Below are 11,130 nucleotides of genomic sequence, written 5' to 3'. Positions count from 1 at the left end.
ATTTTTCTAAATACACAAGAAGGATGATTGAAATGACCTAATATGTTTCGCTGATCCTTGCATGGCTGAATTTTCTTCTTTGATGCGGTAGGATCTCTCTTGATTCCAAGTACATTCCTCTTCCAGTTACGTCGTGACGGGACCAATAGTGGCAGGATAATGCCAACGCCATCCTGAAACAACCAGTTGATCTCCGTTAATCTAAGGTTCGAGATACGTTTAGGAAATGGTATCGGAGGAGTCCTCGTGTACTCGGTGATTCAAAAAGCAAACAGGTGCAAGTAATCTAAGGTTCAGAGCGCGTCTGGAGAATGAGATCATCGGCTGCGAAACAAATGCCCTCGTTCAGACTTCATCCCCGAAGCTTTGCGACGCGTTGGCCCAATTTATGGAGGTGGATAAAGTTACCTCGACGAGTGATCCCGTAATTGTTTTGACCAGCGGGCACGGGCGGGCGACCTTCGTCGAAAAATATAATTAATCAATTGGGTATCGCGCGGGCTGATCTTACACTTGCGGCACGGGAGATGGTTCGGATCCGATAACGGAACAAATAAATCTCCCGTTTGGGAATTTTACTCGTTCTTACGATTAATCCCGGCGCGGTGATGTAACAATACCGGACGCGATCGAAGGAAAACAATGGTCAGCATTCGTGGGAGCGACACCAAAGTATTCGTTTCTGCTGGGCGGGCACCAAGACGATTTGCGGATTGGACATTCCGCGCGTGACTCGCCAGTACTTCGACTTCGTTCGACGCAATAAAGTCGCGCGTTTAATCGATTACGATTTATGGTTCCGTCTTGTAATAAGCTCCAGGCGTTGCTTCCAGTGTTCGGTACGTGATCGCGGTGATTAGCTGCCAATAAACCATAAGTCTCGTGACACTGACTTTACGTTCTTCCTCGCGCTTCAAGGGTGCACTCTGGTATCTTTAGGATCGTCGTTTTCTTCGTTATTCTTTCTTCTGTAACAGATTAGTTGAAACAGAATGAGAATTGATATACACGTGCTCGCGTATATCGCTCTTTTTATTTTTAAGTCAGCAAATGTAATTGGTAATTGTTTCGGTCGCTCGTTTCTTTGGATAATTATTTTTCTATGGTACACTACGGTGACTTTTGAAACGTCAATTTTTGTACACGATTTTCTTGCAACAAGGTTGCCTCGAGTTTGCGAAACGGATATCTCCGGCAGTAATTAAGATATTAACTTGAAATTTAATCAGCTTACGAAGCAAACAGGTTTTTACTGCTTGCATTAGGCTTTGCTGCAAATATGAAATACTTCTGTTAAAAAACGGATTACTAGCTATCGTTTCTCTAAAATGGACAAATAATTGGATCTAAATTAACTAATAATTGGATCTAAGTGCGCGTGATTCGCAGATCTAACGCGAACCCAATTCCGAGCTAATCTGAGAGACAAAAATCGAGGAGATTATCAATTAATTTATCTATCGTGCCAGGTACTATCGAATCGAAGTTCCGCAAATTAAAAAAAAAAGAAAAAAAAGTGGCTCCATTTTATGAGGAAAATCACTTTGGATCTGGAATTTTAAGAAAATAGAAGAGAAAAATCGGTTTATGTAATTCGAAATTGCCAAAGTGCCGCGTTAATTCGATGGCGCAATTAAGAGACAATTCCTGTTCATTGTTACAAGCAGTAATAACATTTCTAGGAACGAGTCTAATAAACCGTACTAATAAACCGTACAGATTCTAGAGAAACGTGTTAACCAAGGGAGACTTTGCGTCAATATAATAATTAGCTCTAAATCAATATTAAATGAGTCATCTGTTCAACCTGAGTGACGCGGCTAATTCTGAAATTGAAATTCACCCAAAACACATTTCCGAAAAATAGTCTGCTGAAGACCATAAAATGGCCATAATTAAGAATAACACCGAGCTCAGTCTCGTTAGATTCAGATCTAAGTCGCGTTAAGATCACGCGTATCCCAGATTAGAAGTTATACTTAATCCGAAAGCTCTTAAATTAGGATCAATACTTCGATTAAATTCAGATAAATTGGTACTCTGCTAAGTCCGGTTTAACAACGTCTTAGAATCGAGACTTGGGCTAGGTTAAGATCGTCCCGAGCTCGAATCACGAGCTTCAATAAGTAGATCTCGAACGGCACAGGGTCAGGTGAACCTCGAGTACACGCTGTATTTAGGTCATGTTAACAGCGAAGGTTTCCCGAGACCTTCCCAACTATCAGTACCGAACACTATCGTGCAGAACAATCTCGTCGGGGAAAACCTCAAAGTTTACGTCGATACGTATCACCCAGGTTGATAAATATGTTTGCGTTGACGAATGAATCAAGCGAGAAGCACGATGTCGAGTCTAGTCTAGTTTCGACTAGTATAGATTAACGGTGACCCTGGCAATTTACCATGGCACTTCGGGAGACACAGTTCTGTGTCATCGAGACAGACGAGTCCGGTCGGTTTCCGCAAAATTTCATCGACGCTTGCTCGGTTACGCGCGGTATCGGTTATCGTCATCGAAAGGTCGTCGCAATTAGAGGAACGCGGCGGCACGTGTGAACGAAACGCGTCCTCTTAACGCCGCGGATATTGCGAAATAGATTCCTCGACGATACAAGGCCATAAATAAGAATTATTAGAGAGATAGGAATGCAGATAGTAGCATCGCCAATCGATACTTATATTTGGATAGAGACGACGTTTAGTCCGCGTATGGCACCCGTTGAAGCGAACCGGAAGCGATAGTGCAGAAGGTAGCGTCAACGTCCAACTTTGGATGCGATTGGTACTGTAAGTTTCGCGCGTAGTGCTCGAGAAGGGCGATACAACAATTGCAGGAGAGACGAGGACAGGGCGATTAGGCTAGCATGATTCTTGTCAAGGATATCGAAGCAAAGAAGCAATATTTTCTAATAATTCTGGTTTCAAAATATTCCTTATACCTTGGCGCATGCCGCTGTGAGGCCCGATTTTCGAAAAAGTGTTTGTAAACAAATTCATTCTATAAGAAAGAAAAAAACCATACTTTTATTATTTATAAAGTTTCAAGACCGAAATTGCAAAATCGAGCGTTAGAGTGGCATGCGGAGTGATGTAAAGAGTATTTTAGAAAAAGAATCGTGAGAAAATATTGCTTCTTTGCTTCGATATCCTTGACAAGAATCATGCTAGCCTAATCGCCCTGTCCTCGTCTCTCCTGCAACTTTTGTGTCGCCCTCTCTGTCCTTGTCCCGGAGTTTCCTACTTTTTCCGCGACCGTCGCTCAAGTCAACTCGGAGTTTGGCTCTGGGTCCTGCGCACCCTTTTCTCGAGTCCCAGGACCAGTGCTGTTCTTTCCTCATCCAATCCTTTGAGTTCTCAAGTCTCAGGGCCTGCGACCACCCACATCCCTGTGTCCCTAATAATTCTTCCGCCACCGTCATCCCTCCCCAAGCGCTTCTCTAATCTCCATTAGCGTCGAGAAACTCCTCCTCTTAGTCCATTAGTCCTCCCATTAGTCCTTGCTGCCCATCCAGCCTTGGATGCAAGGGCGAAAAGCGTCGGAAAGTCCACAGAAACGACTTCGTGATATACCACTCCGACGGTTCGCGCAGCTACCAGCAGATTCGTGTTTAGATAATGCGAGGACTGCAAAGACAATAGCGAGTCGATGTTTTCGCGGTCGTAAATCACGTGCGGTGGAGATGACGGTTAGTTGTCGCGCGTTCTTCCACGAAATCTCCGGCAACTGTCGCACGTATTTGTCCTACCGTGCGACAATATTTAACCAGAACGGTCGAAATCGTTGCTTTCTTAGTAGGTCGACAAATAAGGGATCACCGTGGCCGGTTGACAGACAGATAAAGTGTTTGGTATCTTCCGAAGGTGTCCCCGTACATAATAAACGCACGGGTAAACAGCTTTCGCGTATTTTAATCAAAGTAATCCAAAGCAATTAGGTATCCCGTGATACGTGTCTCAAACCGTCTTATCTTATACATACGATTGCATCGTGGCAATTGCAAAATTCTCGTGTGTACAGAAGCGTTTCTTTCTTTTTTTTTTTCTTTTTAGTAAATGCCGTTTTCAGGAAACGCTCGTTGGGGACAGAGGGAGAGACACGGGCGGTTAGGCAGACGGGGGCTGAAAGACAGACGTCGGATAGGCGCGCAAGCCGCGAGAAAGAGGGGAAGGGTTATATCTTATCTAGCCGGTAATTACGAGCTACCGAAAACCTCTAGATATGTACGGGCACGGTTAATTGCTGGTCAGTTTGCTCGTTCGCCGTCGATCGTTCAGATCTGGCAGGACGCTGAAGAAGTCACGGTAAATATCGCGTCGTTGCAGATACCACGGCGACCGTCGATCGTCCTGTTACTCTCGCGGCGACCAATAGACGAGAGGAACCCCGTCCGTCGAGGACCATCGAGGAGACGCTCGACTAGCGTATCGTCGCACCGCCCGCAGAGATTCTCGGTGGAACTCATCGTCGAATTCGCTTGGGCGACAAAGACGGCGATCGAATACCACCGAGTGTTCACCAATGAGCGTAGCGTGCAGTGGTTGCAAACGAGGAGAAAACCGCGGAACGCGCACAAGGAATCGACAGTGCAGCGCTTTGGCGACCGGGGTCCTCCAGACGCCCGGGTTCTATCCGACGCCACCTGACCCGTCCACCTCCCATCACCGCGAGACAGACGATCTTCGCAACGTAACCAATCACTATGGGTAGGTTCGAGAAACCTGAAACAAAACACCTATTTAGAACTATTTTTACGATTGTTCAGTTACAAGCTACCACTGATTTAATTACCCACCTGCTTCTTTCAAAGATAAGATAGCTTGTATGGTAAGTGCGCGTTGACTGTTGATCAGCTCTAGTGTTAGCTCTGTTCCAAACTGTATTACTACGGCGATTAGTGGTGATGAAATTGCTGATAATACTGCTACCAGTGTTCACTCGTAATAGGACTCCGCCACGGAGCCCCCTACTGTGACTATTGGTTCTGCACTTGTTGCTACTGATATTAATAGCGAGCTCCTGTAACTTCTCGAGTCCCCGGTGCTATCCTTTCCTCGTCCGATCCTTCGAAGGATTCCAAGTTCTAAGATCTCAGAGCCTGCAACAACACCCACATCCATATTACCGTTCATATCGTACTTTTGCTCCGCGAGCTACCCTCGATTCGCATCTCCAAACCTTGTTTCCCTTGTTTCCTCCCCCTTGCGGAACCAACAAGAGTCGAACGATCCGTGAGCAATCTTTTCTTTCTGCGACAGGACTCGACTTCCTGGCAGACGGAGGTGCCGACTTCGAGCATGCAATCACCGTAACAGGTAAGTCGTAGATTACACGCATTAATTGAGTGTCGATTAAATTCGGCGTACAAGTCATTCAGTTATCGGGACGCATTGGAGAGGCTTTATCTAAACTACATTTGTAAATCTGCGAGCCGATCGAAAAACAAACGAACGCCTCTCAACGACTACCTCTTGTCCGATATTTAAAAATTATATCGCTTGTTTTACCACGATTCGTACGTATCTCGATTAAATTGGTCAATTAACTGATATACTTAGCTCAGACCTGCGCTATCTGTCGGCACGGTGGCTGGAGTTTACGCGATACGGATCCTATTTATTCTAAGAATATTTAATCGTGCGGAGTATCCGCGATACAACACGATCAATTGTTGGATCTACATCCTCGATGATGTCTGAAAAGTTTCTCGAATAGTCGCAGATACTCGTCGCGCGTTGCTCGAGTCGAGCAGGTATCCCGGCAAATCAAGATAACGTCGCGAAATAAGAATCGCGTTAAGCATTGAGTAAACCGGTGGCAAGTTCAAGAGCAGATTTTAATTTACAGTTCCGCGCAAAGTGTTGTTGTCGAGGACGTTGTTAAACACGAGGACGCTGTTTCTCTCGTGTCTCGACGGATGATGCTTTTCGCGAGCGACGCTCACGCGAATCGATTTTCTTTCAGGATTCGGAAAGTTTCATTACATGCTGCTGGCGGTATGCGGCTTGATCTACATGGACACCGCGATCGGGGTTACGATACTCTCGTTCGTCTTACCGGCCGCGCAATGCGACTTGGAGATGGATTCCACGTCGAAGGGGTGGCTGACGGCGTCCCCCATGTTGGGTGAGTCTTCATAAGTTCGTTTCTTCTGCATAGTCAGGCCTTTCCATCTTCTTGAAGATTCGCGTATCAAAAGCGTCAATCCGTGAAAAAGCAAATACTCGCAGTCGGATCTTCAATCATTCGAGTCACCGTGACTCACGTTTTACCTTTCCAGGTAAACGTTTATCAGTCACAGACGTGCGACGAAAACAAATCGGTTGATTGAGACATATCGTGTCGTTTCGAAATCGTTGATATCACGTTTCCAAACCAAATCACAGGAAATCAAAGAAAGAGTTATCTATTTCTATTGGTTGTTTTTTACTCGAATTCCCAGGTATGGTGATTGGTTCCTATATATGGGGGTGCCTGGCTGACACCAAGGGGCGTAAAATCGTATTAATCGCCACGTTACTGATGGACGGTGTCGTAGGCATCGTCTCGTCCTTCGTCCAATACTTTTGGGTCTTTCTGGTCTTCCGTTTCTTCAACGGATTCGCGTAAGTGTTTACCATTCGAACCCGGGTCGTCCGTTTCTCACGATCGTATTCTTTTCGCCTCATTCTACCGTCATTTTATTTCTTTTTATTTTTAGTTTATTTCTATTTCTATTTTTATTTTATATATACAGCGTTACGGGAGCTATGGGAATTTGTTTTCCATATTTAGGGGAATTTCAGCCGACAAAGTATCGCGAAAGATGTCTTTGTTGGATGGAAATGTTCTGGACGGTCGGAGTTATAGTATTGCCATGTAAGTACCTCTTCAACTTGACTATTTCTTCTTCTTCTCGAGTCAAAGTATCAAAATTCTCGATACGATGTAATTACCATATAGATCGATCGTTGATTTCAAATATTTCATTTCGCATCTTCGTGTGTGTCATAATGCGCCTGCAGCAGGGCTAACGCTTCGTGCGATCGCTCAACCGCAGCATTGAAGTCACCGAAGCGCTAGCGATACCGCCGCGGTGTGTAATGTAACGAAACTCGAAAATTAACGAATGATTCTTCTCCTTTATCCAGTGATCGCTTGGCTGATCATTCCGATGGACTTCATGTACGTCTCGGACACATTTTATTTTAAGTCGTGGAATCTCTTCGTGGCGCTGTGCGCGCTGCCCTCGTTAATGTTAGGCCTCTGGCTGTTCGCGTTCCCAGAGAGTCCGAAGTTCCTCCTCGAGTGCGGCGAGACGGACGCTGCTCTTGAAGTATTCAAATGGATCTACGCCCAGAACACTGGGGAGAATCCAGAATCCTATCCGGTAATTTTCTGAAACACAGTCGCTTTATTTAACTTCTCCGTTTGTGACAAATAAAAGAACTTTGATGATTGCTTATATCTAAATTGGTATACATACTCGACTCCCAGGTGAAATCCTTGCAAGAAAAGACGAAAGACAAGAGCATGAGGTCGCTGAAGCTGCACAAACGCAAGGATTTAAAGGTTCTAGTGAAAGAGGTGCGGGACCTGACGGCAGCTCTCTGCAAATCACCGCATCTTCGCAACACGTTACTTGCGTGCGCCATCCAGTTTGGCCTGACCAGCAGTTACTATACTCTGATGGTCTGGTTTCCGGAATTATTCACCAGGTAATCGTTAAAACCATTTGTTAGAAAAATACAAGCGTCTTTTCCCTTCAACGGTTCCGGGGTAAGTGCCGTGCTGTTCCTCACAGTCCTCTTACCAAAAGGCAACGCCTTTCCCACTCCGTGGCCAGATCCTTTAGGACAACGTCTTTGTACTTTTAGGCAATGCAACGTCGGGTTGCTTGCCAATCGACACATCTCTTAGATATAAACAAACAGACCTTCGTCACTCGATACTTAGATAGTAGATACTTAGATACTAGTGCCGAGGCATCCGCTCGGTCGTCCTGACCCTGCTATAAAACTGTCGCAGTCCAAAATGCGACTAACTATTTACCGTAAAAGGTTCCTAAGGACGTTGACGCTAACACATTATATGAGTTCATCCTTCTCCGTGGACTCTTTCCAAGAAACTCTTACCCCGGGTCCACACTACGGCGAACACGAACAAGAACATAGCCTAAAAACATTCGCAAGGGTGTTCTTACTGTCGCTAACATGCCGGCGAACATCTACGATGTTCGTACTCCTGTGAAACTGATGTTATTTCGTGGATTCGGGCGATCCGCATCCCCTCCATGGTTGGAAATGCTCGAAAACAAACGACCGTTTACGACCACCCGCCAGCAGATACTCCAAAGGGATAATATGCGTGATCGTAGTTAATATTAGTTCCTTAATATTCATCCAAGTTATGCTTTTTTTGTTGTATCTTGATGGAAATATATGCAATATATTGGCGAGATTTTTCTGATGAAAATGGTATCAAACACGACGCAATTCAGACAATTTTGAATTTCGCTTATGATAAGTAATAGATTTTGTTACAGCCTATATACAGGGTGTCCCAAAAGTCGGGGAGGAGCCGGAAATGGGGGGTAGCTGAGACGATTCTGAACAACAATTTCCTTTGCAAAAATGTCGGATGGTGCTTCGTTAAGGAGATATTAAGCGAAAACCCCGACCAATCAGAGCGCGCGTAGACCGTTCGAGCGGTCGCGGTAGCGAAGACTATGCGCTAGGCGGCAGCGTCAATATCCTTCGATGCACGTCGAGTCACTTGTTCGCGTACGAGAGCGGTTACCTAGCGCGTAGCCATCGCTATCGCGGCCGCTCCAACAGTATACGCGCGCTCTGATTGGTCGACGTTTTCCGTTAATATCTCCTCAACGAAGCCTCGGACAACAATTTCGCTAAAGAAAAAGTTATCGGCCGCGGTAGCGAAGGCTACGCGCTAGGTCGATGCTTCGATGCACGTCGAGTCACTTGTTCGCGTGCACATTTTCCAAAAATGTCGATACATTTCTACGTTTACGTAAAAAATATTTATTCGATATTTTATTACGTTAAATCACCAACTTTATCAATTTTCGTTATCAAAGGGACGTAAAATGGTATCTTAAAAAATATTAAGAGGCCAGCATGCTGTCTGAAAAAAAAGGTCAACGAACATTTCTTGAAGAATAGTATGTGTAATATATACAGGGTGTCCCAAAAATGTTGGAGGTCCTTCAAAGGGGTGGTTCGGGAGGTGATTTGAAACAACTTTTTCCTTAGCGAAAATGTTGTCCGAGGCTTCGTTGAGGAGATATTAACGGAAAACACTGACCAATCAGAGCGCGCGGATACCGTTCGAGCGGCCGCGGTAGCGAAGGCTACGCGCTGGCGGCCGCACTTGTACGCGAACAAGTGACTCGACGTGCATCGAAGGACATTGACGCTGCCGCCTAGCGCCGTAGCCTTCGCTACCGCGGCCGCTCGAACGGTCTACGCGCGCTCTGATTGGTCGGGGTTTTCGCTTAATATCTCCTTAACGAAGCCCCATCCGACATTTTTGCAAAGGAAATTGTTGTTCAGAAATTAATTGTGCTCTGAAATTTTTGCAAAGGAAATTGTTGTTCAGAATCGTCTCAGTTACCCCCCATTTCCGGCTCCTCCCCGACTTTTGGGACACCCTGTATTCTTTAGGTTGCATGTGAAAAAGAGAGAAAAAAAATATTACATCGTTTCTGGAGTTTGTCGCAAAGAGAGTAACAATTGCATTTCTTTTTTTATTTCTTTCATTTTTCACCGAAATTTCACGAGAAAAATCGTCGATAAATAAAAGAACTAATCAAGTAATCGCACAAATCCATTGCTACTCCTCAGGTAATGTATCTAAAAGTAGCGTGTACGAATTTCAGAGCACAATTAATTTCCACACCCGGTACATTTATTATAAACGAACAATAGAGTCCGATGGTTCGTAATCGACTTTACCGGAAAAGTGTACGGTGTACAACGCGCGAAGCAACCGTTGCAGAGCAATCTAATTTCGTCGTTTCGACGGAATCGCGGAGTCAGAAGGCGCAAGTAAATAATTACGATGTTACTGTAATTAGTAGAACGCAGACGCCTAACGAACGGTCGATAGCTTTTCGTTTTACCATCGATAATTAACGTGTGTCGTAATCGATTTTGTCGTGCGAGCTTTCCTCCAAAGTGTACGGTCAGATCGAATTACGTTGCGTTTGGTGTCTTCGCGGTAATTAACGGTAACGAACGGAAAAAGCTGGCGAACGGGTTTGAAAAAGTTGTGAAATTATCGAGCGATATTACTAATAACTAGATCTCGCGATGGTTGGGATTTATGGACGAAAGAGATTCGTAGATCGATAAAGAAACAAGTTTCGGTGCGAAACTTTTGTGATTACGGCGAAAGAATTGCGCGATCGAGTTGCAAATGAAATTTCGAAAGAATGTTGGAAAATTGGTCGATGTTTGGAGCGCCAAGATCCTTTGTTGTTATCGAGAGTGGCTGGGTAGGTTCGGAATGATCGTTGATTGATGATCATTGAGTTTCATCGGTGCAATGTCAGCGACATTCGAGTAGGAAAATCAAATTACCTTTGCACCAGGCGCGATTAGATATAATGTGCCTCGAAGGGATTACACACGATGAGATCTCCATAGCCAGGTCTTTATCTAATACAGTGTAGAATGCTCGAACCGATAAACAATCGTTTCGAATTAATTCGGGGTTCGTGGAAATTTTTATTAATCGCGCTGTCTCATTTAGACCGACGATCGCATCTATTTATTAAATTCTCCTATTCAGCGAATAAACAGTATCGTGTTAATGACACAAACAAAACCCAAGTACGAAGACTATACACAGAACGATAACAAATATTTCGTTGCTTTGGGACCTACGATTCGATGGAAACGATCCACGGTGCGGACAAATAGCAAAATTGCCGACAAAAATCAAAATTCCATTACTAATATAAATATATTGCTATTTATTCACACGAAAACAAAAATAAAATTAACCGTAAACATTAATAGATTCACAACGAAATTAACAAACTTAACAGAAAATTAACAAACCCCGATTTTGATGAAACATTTATTACATTGATTGCTATTTATTCACAAAAAAGAATTAAAATTAACCGT

The 11,130-nt window shown here is 44.4% G+C and overlaps 1 protein-coding gene and 1 long non-coding RNA gene across 2 annotated transcripts in view; one reads left to right on the top strand and one right to left on the bottom strand.

Annotated features, from left to right (window-relative positions):
* The first annotated feature begins 3,643 nt into the window (after positions 1-3,643).
* The window catches only part of LOC128879414 (synaptic vesicle glycoprotein 2B-like), a 20,589-nt gene continuing 13,102 nt past the window's right edge, over positions 3,644-11,130 (top strand). The window contains exons 1-8 of the mRNA XM_054128522.1: positions 3,644-4,243; positions 4,324-4,704; positions 5,257-5,313; positions 5,963-6,124; positions 6,441-6,603; positions 6,735-6,856; positions 7,129-7,367; positions 7,475-7,695. Coding sequence (XP_053984497.1) covers positions 4,701-4,704; positions 5,257-5,313; positions 5,963-6,124; positions 6,441-6,603; positions 6,735-6,856; positions 7,129-7,367; positions 7,475-7,695 — 968 coding nt within the window. The 5' untranslated portion in view covers positions 3,644-4,243; positions 4,324-4,700. The remainder of the gene's footprint in view (positions 4,244-4,323; positions 4,705-5,256; positions 5,314-5,962; positions 6,125-6,440; positions 6,604-6,734; positions 6,857-7,128; positions 7,368-7,474; positions 7,696-11,130) is intronic.
* LOC128879415 (uncharacterized) lies at positions 4,585-5,288 on the bottom strand. The gene is made up of 3 exons (XR_008457626.1): positions 5,177-5,288; positions 4,794-5,096; positions 4,585-4,719 (listed from the first exon to the last, which is right to left on the bottom strand). It is a non-coding gene; the product is annotated as an uncharacterized LOC128879415 (long non-coding RNA).

The sequence above is a fragment of the Hylaeus volcanicus genome, chromosome 7 (genome assembly GCF_026283585.1).
Source record: "Hylaeus volcanicus isolate JK05 chromosome 7, UHH_iyHylVolc1.0_haploid, whole genome shotgun sequence".
NCBI lineage: Eukaryota > Metazoa > Arthropoda > Insecta > Hymenoptera > Colletidae > Hylaeus > Hylaeus volcanicus.
The sequence above is the reverse complement of the archived record's forward strand: the minus strand, read 5'-3'. Positions and strand labels throughout refer to the sequence as shown.